The sequence below is a fragment of the Arvicanthis niloticus genome, chromosome 6, assembly GCF_011762505.2.
Source record: "Arvicanthis niloticus isolate mArvNil1 chromosome 6, mArvNil1.pat.X, whole genome shotgun sequence".
Lineage (NCBI taxonomy): Eukaryota > Metazoa > Chordata > Mammalia > Rodentia > Muridae > Arvicanthis > Arvicanthis niloticus.
Window position 1 is genome coordinate 84,059,631 of NC_047663.1, and position 26,563 is coordinate 84,086,193.

Sequence of the window (26,563 nt, forward strand, 5' to 3'; positions counted from 1 at the left end):
TAATAAAGAAGAGAATTTATTTGGAAAGTAGGGTATAAAAAGCATGATTCTAACACTTATTTAGAATATTAACAAATTAAAAAAGTTAGAAACTACAGAAAAGGTAGACACCCAAACCCAGCTTACAGCTACACAGTACAAACAAGTAGAACCCAAAATTCTTTCATGCAAATAAGCATTAAGGGAATGTTTACAGAGCAGGGCACAACAAATATTTTTTTTTAATTTACATTAAGAAACTGTACATAAATGGAAAAATAAATTAGATAATTTACAAGAAGTGTTTTATAGGTTACAATAGGCTATAACTTAGTCTTGTTATGCATAAAGTTTGTAGTACATCATACATTTTTACATAAGATTTAATATTAGAAGAATCTAAACATAAACAAAGCTTGGACCTGACAGAAATAATGCAACCAACAGAGAGTAAGGCAGCTGGCACTGAAGTGATTTGTGTAAGGAAAGGATGCCCTAAACTGAGACAAAAACCACCTAGGAATGATCTCATCAGGACTGGGCAGAAGTAACAAGAGTGCCTTCACTTCAGTTAAAACGCCAGGAGTTCACTTAACTCAAACACAGTGAGTAGGTAAAAGTGACAAAGTATTGGAACCTCACTCACTGCAGGAACCAGGGGTTACAGGTAGGAAGGGGACACTACAGCATGAGTGGTAGATTTTATAAAATTATGTTTCCTTCTAAATGCTGTAAACTCTAAGGGTTCATTCAGAAAAAAATTGGCCAATTTCCAAATGGCTTAGAAGCAGGGTTAAGTACTGAGCGAGACACTGTGACATCCTGATGACACCCAATCACGATGACACTCAGTTTTGAAGCACAGAACCAAAACCAATTGCAATCGCAAACTACTTTACATCACTTATGGTACTTTAAGGTTATATAAAAATGAAAATGCTTTCTGTGGAAGTTACATTCTTTACCAGGTCTTTTAAACATAAAATTAACAGCAGCTGCAATAGAAAGATTCTAAAGCCAAAACTTTCGTTTAGAAGACAAACTAGTTTGTGAATTAAGATCAGATTCCCAAGCAGCAGGATTCCAGCATCACCCACAGTGACATGGGGTCTGACACAGGACTACTCCATTCAGCTCGGAAAAGAGATCTTAAGGTCTTCTACCCATTTTATTAGGTAGGACTGTGATCCACTCCAACCTACATGCAGATTTTCATTCTGTAAATGTTGATGGAACTGTGTGTTCACCCCCACCTATGACCACACACAATGATTAGAAATAAAAACAGGTCGAAGAAAGGGGCTACTAAAATTCCAAATATAGCTAATACTTCAATATCTCTGAATTCTGAGGGGTATTTTCACCTTGTACAAATGAAGAGTAGTAACAATCCCTATATAATTTTGAGATTAATAGTTAAAATTCAAGACGTTATAGATGAATGTACACACATACTTTCCAATAGCTATCACAGGCAATGAGATATATAAAACTCCTTTTTCTGGTTTTGTAAGTACTTATCAACATGTGCTAATGAAAGGCAGAGGGATTATTAAAATACTATAAAGTACTAAAAGTTAGCTCTAGAACATGATAGCATCTGAAATGTGTAAGTCATCTTAAGCACTGCCAGGAATGGAGCAAGTATTATCTCAGGCTCCTGGCAATGGTGTCATTTCCCATGGTGGCCACCAAATTCCTGGTTAACAAATAAAGAGAACACTTGGAAGAAGCTAGGCCAATGACCAGAACACTGTAAAACATTAGATCAAAGCAGAATTCCACAGGTACTGAATATGCAAGACAGCACAGTGTGTCCAATGGGGAGTGTTTTAACTTTGAAAGTAGGATAAAAAACAGCAAAAACTTGGGACACTCTTTTTATGTTGTGTTGAACTGGCTATCTTAATACTTCAAAGGAAAAATATTACATCATTATATTACTGACAGTGCAAGACAATTCCTGTTACAGATTGTAAAACAAAAATTTTGTGACCGGATGTGGTGGCACATGCTTTTATTGCCACTACTTGGGAAGCAGAGACAAGAGGATCTCTGAGTTTGAGGACACCTGGTCTACATAAAAGTTCCAGGACAGCCAGGACTACATAGAGAGACCCTGTCTCAAAAAGCAAAAACCAAACAAGAGATTATCCATCCGGTGACACAGATGAAGCTAGCTGGCCTGCATTGCTGTCAGAATGACCTGCACTCAGTAACATAGGAGCTTAGGTGGGGAAAACAACAGACATTCAGAGGCAATCACCTTAAATGTCAGAGTATTTAAAAAAAAAAAAAAAAAGTATTTCTATGATTTTATTTACACACACCACAAAACCGAAGTTGAATGCAAAGTAATGTACACTCATTTTCACTATGCTTTATCAATTCTTCTCACAACCTAGAATTTCTGAATTATATTCAAAAATGCAAAACACTAACAAAGATAAAGTGCTCAACAACAACAACAACAAAAAAAACTAAATAAGAACTTTGTTTCTAACAAAGTAGTTTTATAAAGGATATTTAGAAACTATAGCCAGATGAACTTTTCTCCCTCAAGAATGTAACCCACAAAACTGGAATGGATACCTGACACACAGCAATCACGTGAATTCAAGGGCACTGTCCATTTAGAGTCCAGTGTTTGCAAATAATGAGAATCCCTTGAGGGGGCTGGCTTTCAATTATCATGCATATTACTGGCCTAACCTTGGCAATGACTTTAACCCAAGGAGAAATCCACTACTCTCCCACCCACTCAGTGTAGCTGAGGAAGGAAACACCATGCTATGGCCTGTGTATATATAGATGCCTGGAGAGGTCTAGTTAAAAGGCAACCTTTTTGGGGGAGAGGTGGTGTTTTAGATTTGTGTGTGTGTTTTACCACCAAAACCATGGCTGACAATGCTCTTAGCATTTGAAAGTTATAAGAATTTTTATAAAGACTCTTTATATGTATAAAAAATAACAATGAGATTAAAAAGTGTCTCTTGGTAATCTTTCAAAATTGACTGCACAAAAACTCAGAAACTTTAGAAACTAAGTCCCTGGAATTAATTCTGCTTCCATAAAGGAAATAACATTAGTTTGGAAATTGCTAACTACTAGGATGTGTCACAGGCATTTTATCAGTATCAGTTATTAGAAAAATTCCATACACTACACAAGAGATGACATGATGACAATATACAGTATATTTGGAATAGTCGGTAACAGCTTATCTGTGTGAGATAACTGGCCCCAATAAATGGTCTTGTCTTTATTTTTAAAAAAGAAGTTACCATTTTCCCCATCTCATTCTTTTGAAAGCCCAGATTCAGTTTTCAAGGACACACAACAGTGTTCTATCACACCTGTAACCTTCAGAGGCAGGTAGATTTCTTTTGAGTTCAGGGCTTGCCTGGTCTACATAGGGAGTTCCTGGCCATCCAGTGCTATGTAGTTGAGGCTGTCTCAAACAAAAACAAGACAAAGTAGCTTAAAAAAAAAAAAAAAAAAACACTAACAGGGTGGGCACTACTTATATAAGTGGCTGGATATCTGAAAGGTGGTCAGTCCAAAATTGAAATGTGTCATTAAGTATAAAATATACATCAACTGAAGACTAAATAATAAAAACAAAATAAACAAGAAGACAAAACACATCTCCCAATTAATTTTTTTGTGCCAATTTCACACTGAAATAACACATTAGATATACTGGTAAATTAAATCTAAAGGTATTAAATAAATGACCTTCTTCTATTTCTTGTTAGCTTTTAATGTGGTTTTTACTAGAAAATATAAAATTATACAGTTTACACTTTATCTATTAAATGGCACTGTTTAAGAACACAGACCTTTAATTAGGTTGATTGATACCAGAAGCAAACCTCTATGACAGCATGCATACAGGGAATTTCTCAAGAGCAATATAGGTTAGATTAGAATCTTTGCAGCCTTTATCAATTATGGTTCTGTGTTCTTATTAATTCAGTAATTATAGATTACACTTGAAAAAAATGTATGAACGAGTTGGTTCACTTTACATGGAGTTTAGTAGTTAATTTCAGTCCCAAATGGCAAAATGTTATTACTTCTATATAAACCAAAGCAAAGTGGTCAAATTAACATGAGCACTATTCAATCTTTAAAGATAGCCCTAAATCTATAGTTGCTGATGCATATAGAATTTCCACAGTAGATAATCTACAGTTTATATCATTCAATCATTTTCTTATCTGCACACTCAAGTCAAAAACCTTTAAAACAAAGGAAGCAGTAGCAGTCCAACTGGAACAAGTGGCCACTGAGATGCAAACACTGAGTGACAGCATTGTAGACTTAAATGTTTACTGGGCAAACACTATCATTATATGCTTCCCTCCCCAGATACTATTTGTATGTTTGTATTTTTAGGTAAAGAAAGTTGAGTTTTAAGCATTTGCACATAAAGTACACAGAGACCTGTCTTTCTTTATCCTGGAAACAGAGTTTCCCTGTGTAGCCCTGGCTGTCCTGGAACTCACCCTGTAGACCAGGCTGGCCTGGAACTGCCTGCCACCACACCTGGCTCCAGAGACCTGTTTTTATCAAGCACCTCTTGACAGTCTGCTGGAAACTCTGGACACTGGGGTATCAAAAACTACACTGAAATATTCTTTGAAATGTAAACAATCTCTAACCTCTTTAAGGTTGTTTCCAGAAATATTGGAAATTAATACAGGTCCCTTACAGACTCAACTTTATGGAACTAACAACCTCCAAAATGTTACTGCCCATGTAAAATTGGAGAGATTTTAACATTATAAAAAACAGGAATTCAAACCCAAGAATAAATTCCAAGCAGAAAGACAAACTCTAGATCTGCAATGCTTTTATGACCAAGAACCATAAACATTGATCCATTTGTAATTCAGCAACATAGCCCCAGAGTCACGTAATTTCAAAACATTCTTTTAGACAGCATGTGATTCTGTCCATTGCTACTGTTTATGGCAGGATAAAAATCAGCTTCCATAGTTCAGATTTAATGAGAAGAAATGGACATTTGGGCCTGAGATGTACATGGTAGAGAAAGAGCACAGAATGCTACTCACTCTAACCATATTCCATTTGAACAGTCTAAGGACTTAATTACGTAGATAGACTCCGAAGTGTGTGATTATGCCCTCAATTTTAAAAACAGTAAACATTTTAACACATATACTGATTAATGCATAAAGTGTAGCGCCACCAAATATGTGCAAAAACTTCAGGGATTCAATAGAAAAATTCAGGTTCATATTTAAGCACAATATTTCAACTCATCATCTGAGAGAAAATTGTACTTATGGGCAGAGGTCATATAGGCATGCTTTTCTGAGGATATGTTATAAAACTACCATAGTTAATACTTAATATTGCCTTAACATTTCTAAGTCACAGAAAATGATCTTTGATTGCCAGTACAATAAATTATGAGAATGTTACTTCCTGCTCACTAGTAACCAAACATACATAAAACAGATTCAAACAAATATTTAGAATCAATTATTTTGCATAAACAAACATTTCTGAGATTTTAAGATTTGTGTCTGAGCACACAGTACTACAATGTTGGCTGCATCAAATAAATAGAAAATCATTGAGAAAGTTCAACAATCAAGAGGCTGTATTGCATTTAAGATGGAACGCTGGCTATCTATACATACAAGGGGACATCAATGAGGGATACTTCCCATTATAGGTCTTTCCACACGGCAAAGCTCATGAGCTTACCGTTCTGACATTTAAAATGAACACAAATAGCATTACTCTTTTATCCTTTGGTTCCCAGTGACAAATAATGAATGCAGTTTCTGGATCAGTTCCTCCTGGATGACACTCTAAAGATCTCCATTGTTTTAGCTGAAATTTGGCAGTCCAAGAAGTGCACCAACAGCTCCAAAGTATCCCTGCATGATTTTTAAACAATTTAAGTCAATGTGGTTTTTAAATTAACCTTTAAGAACACATTTATATAGCCTTCTTCACATTAATATATAAAAGGGTACATCCCATAAAAACAACAGCTAAAATCCCAGCACTCAGGAGGCAGAGGCAGGTGGATCTCTGTAAGTCAAACCAACACCAGGACAGCCAGGGCTAAACACTTGAAAACCTACCTACCTACCTACCTACCAACCAACCAACCAAATCTGAGAGATAGCAAATAAACCACCTAATGATGCACACCAAGGCTCTTGAAAAACAACCAATTCTAAACACAGCAGACAGCAAGAAATCATGAAGTTCAGGGAAGAAATGAATGAAATCAGGATTAAAAGAACAATACACAAAGTCAATCAAAGATCTGATTCTTTGGAAAGTTAGTAAGATTGAAGAACCTTAGCCAATCTGACAAAGACATAAATTAATGAAATCAGAGGTCAAAAGGATGTCATTAATACAGACTTGACTAAATGAAAAGTATCCATATACCTAAATCTTTTAAAAAATGTAAGCTGTGCTGGGCAGTAGTGGCACACGCCTTTAATCCCAGCACTTGGGAGGCAGAGGCAGGCAGATTTCTGAGTTCGAGGCCAGCCTGGTCTACAGAGTGAGTTCCAGGTCAGCCAAGGCTATACAGAGAAACCCTGTCTCGAAAAACCAAAAAAAGAAAAAAAAAAAAAAAAAGTAAGCTGCAAACTGTATACATTATAGCAAGACTGTACCCCTCCCTCCCTTTAGTCAATAAACAAAAACTCCTCATAGCTCTGGCACTCTTATTGTCTGCCTTTGTAGAAGAGTGAGAGAACATTCCATTCTGATTTGTATAGAGAACTGAGACAGTGAGATATAGAAGCTTATTGTAGCAATACTTTGAATGTTCCTAATTCAGAATAATGTAAGCATTTTAATTCATTATATAAGACTGATTAACTACTGCAGATTAGAATTTAACTGGATATTGTGAATAGCAAAAATACATCACACGAGAGGTAGGTTGTCTGGTTTTTGTTTAGTTTTGGATACAGGGTCTTGCCATGAAATCCTGGCTAGCCTGGAACTTAGAGATCAGACTGGCCATGAAGCTAGCAAACCTCTTGCCTCTGCTCCCTGGGTTTTAGGATTATAGGAGTGCAGCCATTAAGCCCAACAAGGAAAACCAATTTCAAGAGTTTACAATAGGGTTATTTCTCAGGGTGGAGGGAATTAAAAAGAATTTTCTTAGCTTGGACAGCCAGGGGTAAAATAGTTAAAAGTTGTTATAGGCGCCTGAGAAACAACTTCCTTGGTCAGAAGAGCAATGAAATCTCATCTGTGTGCTGCCTATGCAGTGGCTAACTGCCTGCCAAACAGACAGAATGAGTTAATTTACTTAAGTCAATAAATGTGTGACACACACTTGTAAGTTCATCATTTATGAAGGCCTCAAATTAACAGTCTAAGCTCAGGTGTGTAGTGTGACCTTTCAAAAGTCGGCCTAGGAAAGTAGCTCAATCTGTAAACATAAGGGACTAGGTTTGATTCCTAAAACAAATGTGTTAAAAAGCCAAGTGTAGTGGTACATCTTTGTATGCCCAGATCTGGGTGAGGCAGAGCTCTGGGGTTGGTAGTCCAACCACTACGGCCTCACTGGTACATTCCATGCCAGTGAGAGACCCTGTCTCAAAGATTGTGGAGAGTGTTCTTGATGCCACCTGAAGTTGTCTTCTGTTCTCCACTTATGTACACATAACACATAAAAATAACTTACATTTTTACGTATATAAATACAAAATATATAGAAATATAGAACAATTCATACAAAACACACTGTTAAGTACCCACAAAAAGTGTTTACATACCTCATGTTCTAGAAACAATGCTTTCAATTGACCCTTTGACCAGTAATCCAAAGCATATGCCAGAAGTTTCATAGACAGAGTATTGACACGTAAAAAGTTTCCAACGAAGACAACTCGATTTATTTTCTGAAAGAAAGAAAGTGGCTTTTAAGGGCATTAAAATATTTATGTAAGAATGTGGGTGTCATTCATCAGTACCTACTAATTTCTGCGTGGAGTTCTATAATTCTGATTACTCAGGAATTAGATAATTTGCCAAGACTCCCGTACAACATCAAGAGTGAACTCTGATGTCTAATATGGACACTGGACTTTAGTGTTGACGCCACATCACTGCACATTCCTGGACTACAACCAAATATACCAAGAGCCAGAGTGTGAGTCAGAGAGGCTGTGCACATGCGTGGAAGGTGTGGCAACTGCCTGTTCTTTCCTTTTTAGCTTTACTGCAAACCTTACATTGATCTACTTATGTCATAAACATGCACCATTACATGCAATCTGGTCCCTACATAGAGTTGGACAGTAGAAAAGACTGGGGAGGGCAGCATGAAAGGTGAGTAACATGAAAGTTAAGAAAAAGGAGGAAGATGTGAGGCCAGAAGACTAGAAGGCATAAACCAACTAAAGTTTGGGAGCAGGAGAGATGCCCCAGTGGCTAGGAACAGGAGCTGCCTGTCCAGGGAACCAGGGTTCTGTTTTCTAGCACCACCTTGGCTGTCACAGTCATCTGTAACTCTGATACCAGCAAATCCAATGCCCTTTTCTGTCTTCACAGGCATTGCATATATACATGGTGTAACAGATACACACGCAAAAATTCAATAAATAAATAAATGACCATACACATAAAATAAAAACAATTGTTTAGGCTGGAGAGCTGACTCAGAGTTTGGGAGTATTCACTACTGATAGCAAGCCCCAGGGATCCTCCTGCCTCCCTATCCATACCTACTGGGGTTTATAGGTTCAAAGCCACATGTGGCTTCTGACATGGGAGCTAGGGATTCAAATTCAGGTCCTCACGCCTGCATAGCAGCCACTGAGCCATTTCCCCAGCCCTCCATAGTTTTCTTAAGGCAAGCAGCACATATCACTCAAACAGTATGAAGAACAAGTCTCAATGCCTTCATAGCCCTGTACAATGCTGCTTGATCCATATGCAACAAGGCAGCACTGTAAAGAAGCCGAGGGCAGTAAGAAAACTTCCAAGCATCTCACTAATTGAATACTCCATTAATTATAAACAAGAGTCCATGGTGCCCTTTTCAACAGTTATCTCACAATGTTTTTACGCCCTTTTAGACTTAGACTGTACATTCATTTCTGAAGACATTTTGAGAGTAAGTACTTATTTGTCTTAAGTATGGCCCCAGGCTTGTTTTTTTTGTTTTGCAGGGCTGAAGACTGAACACCAACAGCATTGCCTTTTTCTATTTCTTTTCTTTTTAAATTTCCATTTATTTATTTATTTATTTATTTATTTATTGGTAAAGCCAAGGCTGTATAACCCTAGGTGGCCTGAAACTCTTTGTAGGCCAGGCTGCCCTTAAACTCAGAGATCTGTCTGCCTCTGCCTCCCTGAGTGCTGTATTTGTCATGGAAGAATTATAACAGAATGACTGCAAAAACAGTATCTATTTCATCAGCTTGGGGATGTAATGAAATGGAGCTCAATCTGAGAGGCTCATTGGAAAATAAAGAAGTTCTGCCAGCTGCACAGGAATCATCTTTTTAAATTATTTTTATTATCTTAAAATTAAAAAAAAAAAAAAAAAAAAAAAAGGGCAGGGTCTGTCTATGTAATCCTAAATGGCCTGGAACTCGGCAAGCATGAAGCCAGGTTAGCCTCAAAACTCACAGAACTCTCCCTCCTGAGTGCTAGGATTAAAGGCATTAATTAATTAATTAAAGTGCCGGGCCCAGCTTTTTTGTACAACTAAAAAGGTTCTTTGATGTCTCACCTCATTCACAGCACACATTCGTGCCACGGAACCGATGTTATTGGTGATAGTAACTAAAGTAGCTCTCGCCAGATCCTCCTTACTAACAGCTTCTCGTTTCTCCTTATAAATCATATTACCAAAACTGGAACAAGAGAGAGACAGAAACAAGTCAAATCTACTGGTCAGAAATAACAATTTATATTAGCTTACGTATCCATAACAGCTCTATAAAGTTGGGCCAAAGAGCATGAGCACATAGGGAGGTATCAGCTTAAAACAAAAATCTATAAGGAATAAGCAGCATTTTTAAAAGAGTTAAAAATTAAACTTGCCTTTAATTAAATTAAAAGTTACTAGTAGCAAAAATTTACTTCATCTACCATTTAAGACCTTATAACACAAAAAATGAAAACTATTTTAGAAAGCCAAAAAAGTGCAGTGATTTGTTTTTAAAGTCAAAATATTGGTAAAGATGATGTCATCTCTAATGTCACACAAGCATCTACAACATACTACAACATACCAAGCATTAAGCTATAGACACAAAGGTCCTTCAAGCAGTATACTGCCTCTCTAGGGCAGCACTGTCCAATAGAAACACACACCACATAATATAGTCTCTAGTAGCCATATTTTAAAAAGGTAAAAATAAAGGCAAAATTAACTAGAATTGTACATCTAAGTGTAGCCATCTGGCCACGTGGCACACATTAACTACATTCTAAGTGCTTGTACAGGTCTTGTTAGAGGCTATCCTACGGACAAAGCAGGCCACAGAGAGAGCAACAGAGACTAACTGTAACAAGACAAAACAAAAACCAGTGAGCCAGAAAGAAAAAAGATTTTATTTTGGTGGTAAGAAAAAGTTGAGAAGGAAGGTTTTCCACAGTAAAAAGTTTAACTAGTTTTAAAAAAGAGAGAAAGGAACATTCTAGACAGAAGCAACTGAGGTTAATGTCACACAAAAGTAATGAAACACATGTAAAGTGACATCAAATGTAAGGAGCAAAGGGTCTCAGAATACAGAGTGCTGAGGCGGCCAAGTCCTCACCACTAAAGGGCACTGGGTGTCCTGACAAGCAACAGCCAACTACACATAACAGAGATCAGATACAAACAAAAATATTTAGAAACACAGTTCCACCCCTCCCTGAGGACCCAAAAGCTGATGGGGAAGGAGAATGACACCCATTTTCTTCAGTGGCAAAGCCAATGTACCTATGAACAACACCAACTAAACTCATAGGTCCTAAAACAAAACAAAACACCCAAACCAGAAAGAGGAAGGGGACAGCTAGTCAGAAGAGGGCCAACACACGTGAGAAGAGGAAGGGGACAGCTAGTCAGAAGAGGACCAACACACGTGAGAAGAGGAAGGGGACAGCTAGTCAGAAGAGGGCCAACACACGTGAGAAGGGCACAGGAGAGGACAATGGAGATGAACGAGAGAAAAAGAAATTATATTTACAAATAAAATGCCACAATGAAACCTGTTAGTATGTATAGGAACAAATTTAAATCAACAAATTTATAGACAAAATTTTAAATGTCTGAAAGGCACAAAAGTACCTCAAACATGTTAACTTCTATTACAGAAATAACATAAAAAAATCACTTTTTTCAAATATTTATTAATTCTCTCCCTCTCTGTGTGCACATACACTCAGAGCTCAGAAGAAAACTTGCAAGAGTCAGTTTTCTCCCTTCATCATGCAGGTTCTGGGGATCCACCTGAGGTAGACAGGCATGGCAGTAAACACCTTTACCCACTGAGTCATCTTACTGGCCCAAGAATGTCATTCCCCTAAGTTAACAAAGAAGCTTAATGAAGCCTCAAAAAATATAACATACTTTATACTTCTGTAACTTTAACAAGTTAGCAATGACATGTCCAAAGTAAACAAAACAAAACTAATGTATGGCCCTCGTGAAAAATTGAAGCCAGGCAGTGGTAGTGCACCTTTAGTCCCAGCACTTGAGAGGCAGAGGCAGGTGGATTTCTGAGTTTGTGGTCAGCCTGGTCTACAGAGTGAGTTCCAGGACAGCCAGGACTATACAGAGAAACCCTGACTTGAAAAACAAAACAAAACAAAAAGAAAGAAAAGAAAGAAAAACTTGAAAAACTTGAAAAAAAAGTAGATCCATATCATCACACAAAACTGTAAGAAAAATTATAAATGTTTGTATCAAAGTCTGAAGTATAAAAGTAATAAAGTGAGGCTGGAGAGATGGCTCAGTGGTTAAGAGCACCGACTGCTCTTCCAGAGGTCAGAGTTCATTTCTCAGCGACCATATAGTGGCTCACAACCATCTGTAATGAGATCCGATGCCTTCTTCAGGTGTGTCTGAAGACAGAGACAGTGTACTCATATAAATAAAATAAATTAATAAATCTAAAAAAAAAAGTAATAAAGTGTCCTAAATAAATATGGGCTAATTCCTTTATATATTTGGAATGTGGAAGACTTACTTACTATAAATCAATATCCAGAAGCCATAAAGGCAAAGACTGATAAATTCAACTGTTTAAAAAGCCAACAACAATAAAAACTCCATCAGCAATCACTACAAGCACCATGTAAGGTTCTTAGCCTATTGTTGGTAAAGAAATGCAAATTAAAATTATACTAAGATGCTGTTTCTTTAGCAGATCAGCAAAACCTCAAAAAGTTTCACAGTATACTCATGCACTGTATAAAAATCCTTTTACCTGATGGGCTTGGTGAAAATCACCACTTGGAGAGCATGCTTAACAATACTGTAAAAAGCATTTGTACTTTATCTTTGGGAAGGTAAACTTCAGACGGGACTACAACAGGACAAAGACTAAAGCTACAACACAGAAAGACACAACTTTTTGGATATGCAGATTACAGGATATGATTTTTATTTGCATATAGCAATGGGAGATGGATGCTTTGGAATTAACACAAGAAATCTGTTTTCTTGTTTTTGTCTTTTTAAGACAAGGTCACACTGTTTGGGCCTGTTTTATAGATCTGGTTAGCCTCAAAAACTAGAGCTCATTGAGCATGGCGGCATACACCTTTAATCCCAGCACTCAGGAGACAGAGGCGGGCAGATCTCTGTGAGTTTGAGGCCAGCCTGGTATGAGAAGCAAGTCCCAGGACAGCCAGGTCCGTTGCACAGAGAAAACCTTGTTTTTGAAACAAAACAACAAAAGATCACTGAGTTCCACCTGTCTCTGCTTCTTGAATGAGATTAAAGTTGTGTGATACTATGCCCAGTTGAGAAGTTTCTTTTTGTTCTGCAGTGCAGGGAATCAAACCCTGGCTTTGCTCCTCCACTCAGAAACATCACCAGCACAAGGCAGTTCTACACAGGGTGCACACAGGATAAACGTCTTCACGAATTTTTATGTTTGCTGACTGTGTCTCAGGCTGACCTCCAACTCAAGAGAGCAGCCTGTCTGCCCCTGCCTCCCACTTGCTGGGATGAATGGCATGCACCACCACTGCCCAGCTTGACTATTTTATTTTTAAACTTCAATGTTCAAAACTTGAACTCTAAACAGAGAAAAGAAAATAATCCTTAAACCCCACGGCATATTATTTTCCAAAAACTAAATAGACAACATGAATAACAACATAGCTTACCTAGATGCCACAGCCCAACCCGGCAGGCCAAATCTTTCATAATCTCCTCCATAAATATCTCGAACCAGTCTATCAGCTTGGGTACTGTCACCTTTGGATGCCATTTCCAGAGCCTCTTCAAAACTTTCACAGCCAGTCAATAAACTGCATAAACCAAGAAAGGTGCCTCCTCCAAGGCTAAAAAGGAAAATAAGGTATACTTGTTAAGTTTACATGTTATTTTCTTTCCCACAGTAAAAAGACATATTCATTTACTGAATAAACAGAGGAAAAACACGGTAAGTGCTAAACACCAACATGACAAAAAAATAAGACTACTTAGTAAAAACCAAACCATCATATAAAAGGCTAAACCTGCTGGGGAGAAAAAACAGACCTGGCATCTAATAACTTATACTGTGTAACTGCTAAAAATATACTCCTGTGAATGCACTGAAAAATACTAACAGTAGATTGACGAGACCATGTGCTACAGTGTCAGCACTGGAGAAGCTGAGACAAGACCATGAATTCTGGGTCAGTCTATGCAACACAGACTGTTTGTTTGCTAAAAATACCACACAAAAAAGGAAATCTGTGGTTTAAATTCCTAATAAATGACTTTTTTTTTTTGTTTGTTTTGCTTTTTTTTTTTCGAGACAGGGTTTCTCTGTGTAGTCCTGGCTATCCTGGAACTCACTCTGTAGACCAGGCTGGCCTCGAACTCAGAAATCCGCCTGCCTCTGCCTCCCAAGTGCTGGGATAAATGACTTCTTAAAAAGTTTATTTAGTTGTCCAATTAGGCTAAAATCAATTCTATTATGATATATGAATATCTAATATGAACAGACAAATGCCCAGAGAAGTGTATATAACCAGCTGACCATCATGTTAAAGACAAACTCAGTACTATTCTCATACCCTCTTGGATATGTTCATAAAATGTAATTGTGTAGCTCTCTAGTTTATAAATTTTTTGCTTGCTAGTCTCACCTATGTTTCTATTTTTCAGTTAACCAAAATAAGAAATGTTTGTGTATTATTATTTGGTACACAAAAGTGGGCTTTTAGAGTATTAGTTACTATTAGAGTATTAATAGTTTAAATATTTCAACAGGAGTATTGCTTTAAAATTAACTCCCCATAAACCCATATAAATTATTTTAAAATCTTTTGTTCCCTTACCAATCCTTAAGAGTTGATGAACTATGGAGAATTAAGAATTGTAAAACTTTTAGCATTCCAACTTCAGGTTATAAGAAAGTTCTGGTCTATTTAAGAACTTTTATTCTATAAGAAGTTCACATTAAATTCATCCTAAGAATTAACTTCAAGGCTAGAGAGGTGGCTCAGAGGTTAGGAGCACTGACTGCTCCTGTGGAAGCCCTGGATTCAGTTCCCAGCACCTAGCAGGCAGGCAGCTTACACACAGCTGTGCACAGTTCCAGGACACTGGACATCCTGGGCCTCTGTGGAAACCCACACGTATGCGGCGTACATAAATTCACATACATACATATAAATAAAAAATGCATGCAAAAGAATTAACTACTATACTATCTGATATTGTACTTTAAATGAAAATCTAGCTGGGCAGTGGTGGCTCACACCTTTAATCCCAGCACTTGGGAGGCAGAGGCAGGCGGATTTCTGAGTTCAAGGTCGGCCTGGTCTACAGAGTGAGTTCCAGGACAGCCAAGGCTATACAGAGAAACCCTGTCTCGAAAAACAAAACAAAAAAAATCTTACATTTAAAAAAAAAAAAAGGAAGAAAATCTATATAGTACACAACAAACTTTATGTTTAAATATACCTATTAAAAAAGAAAAACACAGAAATTAAAGAAAAATATAAACAGATACTGTGGTACTAAAGTCAATAAAATTCTAACTGCCATTGTTATCAACTCTGTTAAACTTAGGAAAAAACAGTGAAATTATTCTATACAAAAATTAAATCACTATGGAAATTCTAATGCCAACTGATGTTGACCATAAGTAAACATTTAGGGACTTTAGTTTTAAATCATTACATAAAAAACTTACAAAGAAAGGTCTACACCATTTTAACTTACACATCAATATTCTTTTTAAAGATATTTCCATTTTGTGTTTAAGTGTTTTCCTTGCATGCACGTTCCAACACCATGTGTATGTGGCTAGTGCCAGAGGAGGCCAGAACCCCTGGAACTGGTAAGTTAAGGATGGCTGAATTGCCATGTGGGTACTGAAACCGAACCTGGGTTTTCTGCAAGATTACCTGAGCCATCTCTCCAGTCCCCTATGTATTTTGCTGGGGTGTGTGTGTGTGTGTGTGGTGTGTGTGTTACAACTGTATAGCGATATACAGCAAAAATAGCTGGGGGCCTAATTCAGTAGAGTATATTTGCCAAGCAACAGTATAAGAGCCTATTGGATCTCCAGCACCAAAACAACAATAACAACAACAAAAACCCCAAAATCCACCTCACAACTTTCATGCATAAAACATGATGAATGATATAATCAAACCAAAAAAAAAAAAAAAAAAAAAGTCTACCTTGTCCCAGTCACTCTTTTATAGTTGTCTTTGGAATGGACTGCTAAAATACTGACTCCTGAGCCAATATTCACTACCAGCAGTGGGTAAGGATCATCCAGGTTAAAAGGCATCTTTTGGCATCGCTCAGGTTCTGAGGCATTAGCAAAATAATAGCATTCTGCTTGTCCATTGAAACTGACAGAATCTATATACAGCAAGCCCTTTACAAGGCAGTCAAGTTCATCCAGTTTGTGCAGGTGGAGGTTTCCAATCTGAAAGAAAAAAGCAAAAAGTAGAATTTAAAAAAATATCAAATATATTTGGTTTAATTGTATAGTTTTCAGAAATTTTATAAAACTTTGGTATTATTTTTATTTAGAGTCCTACAGGTTTCATTTTGTTTAAGGTCAAAATCTATAGGATTTCATGTACTCCACTGGTTCCCACCACCTCTGGGGTAGTTTAAGATTCCCATGGAAGAAGAGGAGGCAGGTATCAAAGTAACATTTTGGGACAGAGATGGCTCAGCAGTCAAGAGCACTGACTACTCTCTAGAGGACCAGAATTCAATTCCAGCACCCACATGGCAACTCCAGTTCCAGGGAATCTAATACCTTCTTCTGGAAATTGTGGTCACAGACTTACATGCAAGCAAAACACCCATGCGCATAAAATAAAACTACCACCAAATTAAAATTTTAAAAAATGTATAGTGGACAGGGTCCTGGGACAGTAGATATCTACTGTGCGCAGGGCAATTGTGCAAATTTTAGAAACCATCTCATCTCTGCGTTATCTTTTACTATTCTGACACACATTAGTTGTTCTAAGTACTAACATACACAAACATGAGTATCACTTAGTTTCAATGATTATATTAATTTGCTAGGATGGCATTCCAAAATACTGAATCACATGTGATAAAACGCCAAATACGGAAACACAATATCCCTTTAGTAGTTCTCTTGTCACATGCATTACAACCTCAAGGATAAGAGGTGCATACTAATGTAACTTATTTCAGAAAATAACAAAAACAAACCAAAAATGCCAGGGTGTGTGTGTGCACATGAAGTGGCACATGCCTTTAATCCTACCACTCAGGAGACAGGCAGGCAGATCTAAGTTCTAGGCCAGCCCTGTCTACAGAACTACTTTCAGGACAGCCAAGGCCACACAAAGAACCCGTTTTGAAAAAAAAAAAAATCAAAATCAAAATTAAGGCAGTAAGAGTAAGACTGCAGACTCCCAGGGCTCTCCCAGTCCAGCCCTGTAGAACAGCTCTACTGAGTGCACCACAGCCCACCACACACTGAAACCCAAGCAATGTAGACAGTCCATTGTCCCAAGTCAGAATCTAGTCATGCATGCTCAACTGGGGGGGGGGGGGGAGAACATTCTAGATCACTGGTTCTCAACCTGAAGGTCACAATGCCCTTCAGGGTCAAACAACCGTTTCATAGAGGTTGCTTAAGACCACTGGGAAATACAGATATTTACATTATATTACATTACATTATAATTCATAGCAGTAGCACAATTACAGTTATGAAGTAGCAAAAGTAATTTTTTGGTTGGAGTCACCACGATACAAGAAACTATAATAAAGGGTTACAGCACTGGGAAGATTAAGAACCATTGGCTTAGATAGAAGCCTGGCCTTGTACTTAAAATTGAATATTCACATTAATTTTTGCTTCTCAATAGACACCTACTGTGCGAAAATCTTTCTCAAACTTGTAAGCACCACCTCCTGTAGCACTCAGCACCGTTTGTAAGGTTGAGAAATTTTTATCTCTCCCCATTTGGATAAAAGTAGGCAGGTCCTGGGTTGGAAATCTGATAAAGTGCAAGTTTCCTCTTCGTCCAAAAAGTGTTAAATCCTTCAGTTCAAGATGTACATCCCGAATGCCAGTAGATCCATATGCTACATTAGAAGTCAAATATTTCCGAATACTTTTTAAGCTCTCAACTTCCTCTTGTTCTTCCTCTGCTGTGATATCAATAGGTTCAAAATATGAGAGCTTTACTAGGGTTCCTCCAATATCCATGCCAAACCATGGGAAAGCTGAATTAAAAGAAAAAAGGAAGAAAAAAAATATACATAGTAAGAAAACAAACTAGAATGAGTGATTAATTAGCCACAAACTTCACTTACTCTGAATCATGCACTTAGTTAACACAATGACATAAGACCTACCTTCTGCATGTAACTCACCTTTTCCTTCAGGTTTATTTGTATAGTTTCTAAAAACTTAAATGATACTGAAGACACTGTGGTTTAATTCTTTATCCAACAGGTAAAGAACTAATCATCCGTTAAATTCTTATCATGGCAGCTATCCTGGAACTCACTCACTCTGTAGACCAGGCTAGCCTCAACTTAAAAGTCTACCACCACTGCCCCACTGACAAGAATTTAAACTGATTATCACTAGGATTTTCTTTATTTATTTTGTAAAGACATAGATAGTTGTGAGCTGCCACACAGGTGCTGGGAATTGAACCCAGATCCCCTGCAGCTCCTCTACAAATAAATTTTTAGAATGTAGTGAAATCTTTCTTTGCTCATTCAGCATATCAAGTATTTTTGGTACATGCAATCAACTGCCCTGAACTGCCTGTATAAGGATAACCACATTTCGGCTAGGATTAATATTCAGGTTTAGAACTTCATAACTGTGCTCTATGGCTCTGGGTTGAAAAAATTCTGATGCCTCCTTAAATGTGGAAAATGCTAGAAACAAAAAGTAAGCCCGCTCAAAGGCAAAGAGCCCTAATACAATTAGGGAACTAGGAGAAAGATTCAAGCTGAGAAAACAGTTAAGCATAAAAGATCTTGTATGCTAGGATAAGAAACAGTCTTGAATCTATAGATAATTTCAGGCATAAGAAAGTGTTGCTTGGCTCAACACCAGAAGGGTTTCTCAACTAGGAAAATACAAAATAGACAAAATTACAAATTAGGCACTTATAAATTAAAGGTACCTAGCAAGTAGAAAATCAAAACAATTTAAGCATTATGATCTCTGGGCCCTCACACCAGAAGTGCTGGGCTGTATTACCTGAAGAATTAGATTTGGGAGGCTGGAGAGATGGCTCAGCAATTGGTAGGTAGTATTTGCTGCCTTTCCAGATGTCTTGAGTTAATTTCTTAGCACCCATACCAGGTAGCTCACAAGTGCCAAGAACTCTAGCTCCAAGGGATCTGACACCCCCTTCCTGTGCCCGTGGGCACCATGCACTCATCATATGCAGCTCAGTTAGGTAGAAAGAATGTGGTATCACTACGTGCTGCTTTCAGTTCATAAAATCTAGAATTTCTTGGGAAATTCACTCATAGTTAATGAATGGCTTAAAAGGAGGGGGGTTTCATTTGTAATGTTACAGGTCATTTCCCTGATCCACCCCCAATAATGCTTCTAATCCAATACTGACAGAAGAGATTTATATCCGGTATTTAAACAAATTCTTTTTTGCATTTCACGGCTTAAAAATTTTTCTGTTCCCTGCTCCTTTTTTTTGAGGGTGATCTCATGCTCAGATTGACCTGGAATTATATGTTTATTTATAAATTATGTATTTATAGCTCCAGTTGGCTTTGAACTTGCAGCAATCCTGATTTAACAGTGTTGGTATTATGGGTGTAAGCCACAAGATCTAGCTATCCAGCTTTAAAAATGGGAGCAGATGACACTTATCAAGGGAACTTGAATTTCCCCTCTGAATTGCTCTAAATCTTTCAAAAACTATGTTATTAATGACACATTTTGGTGATGCTTCATAAAATAATTTTTTCTTCTATTAGCCTAACCAAAAGAAGTTCTATTTAAGTGATGCTTGATTCTAGATTTCAAAATTTGGAAGAATAAAAATCATTTTACCAAAATCCACTAAAAGCCAGTATTTGCATTTTCTCTTCCCAGTCTCATTTGGTTTTGATAATTTAAGAAAGCCCAGGGCCTTGGTGCATGCTAGGCAACCACTGCCTCTGAGCTGCACCCCCAGCCCTTTATACACTTTCTCAGGTTCATGTCAAACATAGATGTAAAAATACACATGAATGTCACTGAGAGGACAAACTGCAAGTTCAAAGTTTATTCATTTTCTACCCAGAATCCTCTATTCAGATTTACAAATATCAGAGTATTGACATTCTTGAATGCAAACTTCCAGTTAGCATTTAACATTTCTTAATCTTAAAACCATAAGTTATTTCAGTGGAAGCTTAAGCAACAATATTTGAAATTTGTATATACTAGAGAATAAGTCACCAACTTTTCTAAAGCTGTGACTGAGTATTCAAGTTTTTTTATTCTAAATTATAAATAGCCAATTCCAAAATGCATATTCTGTCTACTTTGTGATGTGAGCTATGAAGTTTTAAGGACATAGGTATGGAAGGTAATCAAAAATCTCTTCTTAGTAGCAAATGGTTGATATATGCTTGATCCCTCCTCTGGTGGAACACTAGTCCTGTTTATTTGAAGCATGAAGGACAGGAAACTGTTACTACTGATTAAATCTTTTAGAGAAAGAAAAAATTAGTTTTAACTACCATTAAAACAGTAAAACCAGGGCTTTTGAGACAGCTCAGTAGTTACATCCACATACATACATAATTTAAAACAACTTTTTTTTTTTTTAATTTTCTATAGCTTTTTAAAAGTTCTTTGGGCAAGTTGCTTGTACCCAAGAATCAAACATGTCGTAACTAAAAAAACTTTTACACATTTAAACACACAGACAGACAAAGAGCCAAGGGCAGCCTGGTCTACATGCATAGCAAGTTCCGTGACATATATATAGCATCGCTAAACAAAGAAAGCTGCATTGTTTCTTACCGCATATGAAAGCTTTCATTTGTTTACAATGATTTTCTTTTTAAAATCAGGAAAATAATTGACTGCAAGGAACTTACTCTGCCAATAGCTCAAATTAAAAGGAGGGCAGAGAGGGATTCACCCTGCTAAGCTGGTTTGTGTTTATGTAGATATGCCTGACACAGCCTGAATGTGGAGATCAAGAGGACAGTTCTAAGAGTCAGTTCTTTCTCCACTATGTAGGTCCAAGGACTGCACTCTTTTTTGTTTTTGTTTGTTTGTTTGTTTTGAGACAGGATTTCTCTGTATAGCCTTGGCTATCCTGGAACTCACTCTGTAGACCAGGCTGGCCTTGAACTCAGAAATCTGCCTGCCTCTGCCTCCCATCCCAAGTGCTGGGATTAAAGGTGTGCACTACCACCGCCCAGCTAGGACTGCACTCTTGGTCACGAGCCATTAAGCTGTCTTGCAGCCCAACACCTAATCTTTTCAACTGAGCAGTGTTCTGGAATTCATTTCCTTAAGCCAAGAAATAACCAGTATTCAGGGGCTGGAGAGATAACTCAGCTGTTAAGAACAGGGTTTGATTTCTAGAGGACCTGAGTCCCAGCACCTATTTCAGGTGGCTCACAACTGCCTTCACAACCCAGCTCAAGTGCTGATCTGACAGGTCTGGCCCCCACAGACGCACTCACATACACATACCCACATTTTCAGGAGGAAAGGCAACAAGAGCACAGAAGACAGATTTTCAGTTATGAGCCACTCATCATTTAGCAAATGGTCTAAATCACCAACTTCTCATTTTTCTAGTACATTAAAATGGGTTGGTAATACATTGGTAAATTCCAATGTTTGGAGTTCATGAATAAAAGAATTTCACCCTCCTCACTGACAAATATAGGACTGGATTTTCTGAAACGGACAAAATAGCACATCTTCATACCTTCAGTATTAAGATTCCCTGGGAAAGAGTTGATTATTTTTGTTTTAAATTCCTCATTTCTAATGGGCGTTACATTAGCAACGGTTACTTCCTAATGTACTACTTTACTATCTACTAGAAGTAACATTTCTTAATATTAATAATCAATACATAGAAGCACAGAATACATAAATGCCATGCTTAACAAAATTTTCAAGCACCTTACTACTTGGTTGGTACTGACTCCAAACCCATATCACATTAAAAATATTCATCATCCTTTCCCATCACCTTTATTAATCCAGCTACACAGCACACACAGACAAGACCTAAAATCCTGAAGTTAGAGGGATCACATGGGCCAGTGTGGTGGTACACATCTTCAAACCAAACACATGGGAGGGAAGCAAAGGCAGGCAGAGCTCCAGGCTAGCCTAGAATATGCAAAAGAAATTCTGCCTCAAAAAAATAAAATAAAATAAAAAAAAAAAAACATGCAAGGCAAGGTGAGATGAGCCTTGAGCAACATACAATGCATTTAGGTATAAAATTCTCAAAAACTGAGAGGTCAAGTTCCTCAAGGGAGAGAAGAGCCTGCCTCATTTACTTCTTTCCTGGAGATGAAGTAACACGCAATTCAACTTAGATGATAAAAGTGATTCTTTTTTGGTTTTGTTTTTAAAGAGGACTTCTTTTTGTGTAGCCCTAGCTGTCCTGAACTAGTTCTGTAGACCAGGCTGGCCTTGAACGCAGAGATCTGCCTGCCTCTCATGGGATTAAAGGCACAAGCCACTGAGGCCCACCAACCAAATGTAAATTCTACAACAAGCACAGAAAGTTCACTGAAGGAAGATACAGGAGCTGGGATGACAAATGTGAGCCACCACGCTAGCCAAAGGTGCATTAATTTATCCCAGAAAAATTACCCAGATAAAATTAATTTATCCCAGAGTTACCACATAACTCCAGCTGGTCTCAGAACTTGGGAAGATCACTAGTTTCTGCTTCCTGAGCGTTGGGATTAAAGCTGTGCACCACCACATCCAGACTTGAAATCATCATGGTGGCACATGCCTATAATCCCAGCATTTGATAGGCAGAGGCAGGCAGATCTTTGAGTTGGAGGCTAGCCTGATCTACAAAGTGAATTCCAGGACAGCTGGAGCTGCAGAGAAACCCTGTCTATAAACAAACAAACAAAAAACTTTCCCAAGGACTATGCCCTGTAGGTGGAAGAGAAACAGCCCTGCACTTTGAGCCAGTACAAGGAGGGTACTAAAAGTTACTTAGGCGAAGTTCTCTCCTCATCTTTAAGCACTGAAAACTCTTGCATTTAAGTAAATGTTTCTAGACTACTTTGGAAGCTGCATCTGTAAGAAAGGTGTTCATGCCCCCCTTCACAGCTGACCTCTAGGAGCAGTTGGGAGGACAGCATAAAACACTAGAAACCGTAAAACCTCTATGACAGGAATACGGATCCCCACATCTCTAGTTTGTAGAGAATGAAAGAACAACATTCACAAAGACTGAGGCAACAAATAAGCCACTGCAGGAATAAAAGGCATTTAAAAGACAGCTTTGTGAAACTTGATGTGTCTCTTACAGCAGGGTTAGAATCTTTGCATGTATATGCATGTACAATTACAGAAAAAAACTCAAGGCATTTACCACCATATTAATGTGGTTCGAAGTGTTCGAAATAGCTAAAGTGCGATGTTTTAACCTTGTTTATCTGCTTTCTAAAACACGAAAACAGCCGATTTTCTAAACTGCCAAGGCAATTCATTTATCTACAAGCAGATTACATGCACAAGCGTTGAAAAGCTCCAACTGCAACGCTGACAACTCCCAGGAACCCACCTGGACTTCAAGGACACACGCAGGAAACCCAGAATCCAGTGAAAATGGGAGGGGGGGTGGTGGTGTTGTACCAACCCCTATCTGACAGCCATGACTACCTCTTTTCAAGAGGGGAATGGTAGCTGTGCTCCCGTTTGGTAAAATCCGAGTCAAAATTCTCCCGTATACCTCCAGATCTCCAGGAGCAAGTGAGAGCGGCGGGATGGGGCACGGCAGAAGCTCGGCCGGCATGCATGGGGGTGGGGAAGTCCGCCGCCTGCAACCAGGGGCTGCAGCGATCCCTCCCTTCCCTCCCTGGCTGGCGCCCGCGAGCAATCGCGAGCTTAAAGCGAGCCGCTTCGCCAGTGGTTCCTAGGGCTGTCTTCCCAACCCACGGGTCCCGGTTCCCATCTTACAGGGTTTTTTGGCATCCTTGATCTTCATGGCGTCGGCCTAAGGCGCGAGGGGTAGCCTCGGGTGCAGAGCTCAGGGAAGAGAGGTGAATACTCCTTAGCTGGCTGGGCCGCGCGGCGAGGCCCGGCCGGTTCCTCCCCTCAGGCCGGGCGGGGCGGGCCTAGGGCGGGGCGGCGGCGCCTGAGGCCACGGGCGGCCCACGGGGCGGCCCCGCAACCCCGTAAGGGGCGGCCGGGACCGAGCGAGCTGGGGAAGGCCGCGGGCCTCGCCGCTCCGTGGCCCCCCGCAGCCGCTCCAAACAATAGGCCCCGGTCCCCCGAGCCGCCGCCGCCGCCGCCGCACTGAGAAATAGCCCGCCCAGGCTCAGCGCCCACGTGACTCAGGCCCCCTCGCCTCGCTCTCCGCGGGGCTGCTAGGAGTTGTAGTTCTCCGCAGCTTGAGGCGCCACTCTCCGGCGGCAGATGCTCAGGCGGACTACAAAGCCCAGGATGCCTCGCGACCCCTATTTCTAGGCCCCCTCCGCTTCCGGAGATCTCCTCAGAGTGGTCCCAGCGGGAAGGAGGCGGGGCTTTAGTCACGCCAGCAAGGAGACTGCCAATGGTAGCAAGCCGTGGGCGGTCCTGGCAATTCCCGGGCTCTGGTCTCAACCGGGCTGAAAGAAGAGCGGGGTTGTGAACTCTGAGGGCACTGTCATGGCTGTCACGCAGTCGCAGATTTTCCCCTTGATGGTTTTTCCCGTGATGGCGCTGTCAAAAATTCAAGGGTCCAGACCACTGAGTACGTTCGATGAGTTAAGCCATTCACTAAAGGAACACCTTGAATATTGGAGTTGGCATGTCTCTAATGATGGTAATATTTACTACATCATTATTGTTTAATGTAATGTAATCTAGCAGCCTTCTGAGCCACATGCAAGTTTTATTTACTGTGAAGATACAGCGGGGACCATGCAGTCCAAACGCTTGAAAGTTGTAGTATGGTCGTGGTGCAATGCCTTTAAATCCCTGCACTCTGGAGCCAGAGGCAGGCAAATCTCTGTAAGTTCAAGGCCAGCCTGGTCTACAGAGCGAGTTCCAGGACACCCAAAGCTACAGAGAAACCCTGTCTCATAAAACAAATAAAACATTTGAAAGCACATGCTTTCCAAGTTCCTCACAGGATCTCTCTAGTCTAGCTCCCCATTATAAAGTATAAAAAATGGCTTTCAGAGAATAGAATTAGATGGACCAGTTCTCAGAATAAACCCAGGACACTCTACATCTCTTGTGACTTGAGATCATCCATCAGAAAAGGAAGAGATGCTATCAAGGACATGGCCTCTTCTCTACTTTTATGCCTTAGCTGGCAAAGAATTCAGTGATTGACAATATACGGTTTGGCAGGAATGTAGGAAGCTGGCCCTGGAAGATAGCATTCCAAGAAACATTTTAACTGGTGAGCTTTGCTGTCCTGTCTTTAATGATTGCTAAGGTTTGGGTTTAGTTGCTCTAAGCCAGAACTCAAACAGAGCCTTCATTTCTCAATGGAGTAGTGTGAGAAGGCAGGGCCTTCAGGAAGTGACTGGGTAATGGTGAAGCCAACCTTGAGGTTGATCAATGCCTTTTCTCTAGAGACTGCATTACATCTCACGGGACTGAGTTAGATCTTATGGGAACGAGTTGGGTCTGGAAGGTCTGGTTTAATTACTGAGTGCTGCTGGATATAATAAAAAGTTAGCTCTGGTGTTCTGGCTTCTTTCGGGTTCACTTGTCACCCTCCTATGGATTCCATCAACACGAAATATTTGTCAGAAGGTCCCTGCCTCCTAAAGGTAAACACCCTAAACATCCTCCTCTCCCCATAACATACCAAGTCTCAAGTATTTTGATATAGGCAACACAAGACAGACTGAAACAGTTGATAAAGCAAGGGTAGTGTGAGAGACAGAGAGAGAGAGAGAGAGAGAGAGAGAGAGAGAGAGAGAGAGAGAGAGAGAGAGAGAGCCTCAGTGGGTGGTGGTGGCTCATGCCTTTAATCCCAGCACAGATAGGTAGATTTCTGAGTTCTAGGCCAGACTGTTCTACAGATCGAGTTCCAGGATGGCCAGGGCTACACAGAGACACCCTGTTGTGTGTTTGGGGGGGGGGGGCGGGATAAGAAGGGAACAGAGTGGTGGTGGCCCACACTTTTAATCCTAGTTCTGGGGAAGCAGATACAGGCAGATCTCTGTGAGTTCCAGGACAACCAAGGTTACACAAAGAAACCCTGTCTTGTTTTCTGCCTTTTTCTTACCCCAGGGTTGTTTTTTGAAACAAATGTGTGTGGTAACCAGAGCTGATGGGAATCCTCCAACTCCAGAAAAGCAACTGTTTGCTCTTAGCCCTGGGAATTCCTAGCTTTAAAAAGCTTTGTTTTTTGGATGTGGTAGTGCATACCTTTGATCCCAGTACTTGGGAGGTAGAGGCAGGCAGATCTTTGTGAGGCCAACCTGATCTACAGAGTGAGTTCCAGGACAACCAGGGCTTCGTAGAGAGATCTGTGTCAAGAAACAAACACATGACAATATAAAAGCCTTTCTTTATATGTAATAGTAACATGTTGAACTCACAGAGATCTGCCTGCCTCTGCCTCCTGAGTACTAGGATTAAAGGCAGGCAAGCACCACCATTGCCCGGCACACTCCGAGTCTTTAGCTGAAAGACACACCCGCACTGTGAGATAGCTAGGATGTTTAAACATGGTAATAGCT

General features: G+C 39.4%; 1 protein-coding gene across 1 annotated transcript; it reads right to left on the reverse strand.

Moving 5' to 3' along the window:
* On the reverse strand, window positions 1-24,001 carry Pank3 (pantothenate kinase 3). Its single transcript, XM_034506118.2, has 7 exons — window positions 23,838-24,001; window positions 17,550-17,902; window positions 15,853-16,106; window positions 13,336-13,512; window positions 9,737-9,860; window positions 7,773-7,898; window positions 1-5,897 (listed from the first exon to the last, which is right to left on the reverse strand). Exons 1-7 carry the CDS (start codon window positions 23,863-23,865, stop codon window positions 5,847-5,849), a joined length of 1,113 nt encoding a protein of 370 aa, XP_034362009.1. The 5' UTR covers window positions 23,866-24,001; the 3' UTR covers window positions 1-5,846.
* Window positions 24,002-26,563: the final 2,562 nt, after the last annotated feature.

What these genes read in the sequence shown, in the direction of transcription:
- Pank3 (XM_034506118.2), bottom strand. Translation starts at nt 23,865, where the DNA reads ATGAAGATCAAGGATGCCAAAAAACCCT. An exon ending in CAAGGATGCCAAAAAACCCT is followed by an intron (nt 17,903 to 23,837) that starts GTAAGATGGGAA and finishes CTTTTAATTCAG; the next exon opens with CTTTCCCATGGTTTGGCATG. An exon ending in AAAAGAGTGACTGGGACAAG is followed by an intron (nt 13,513 to 15,852) that starts GTAGACTTTTTT and finishes TTTCCTTTTTAG; the next exon opens with CCTTGGAGGAGGCACCTTTC.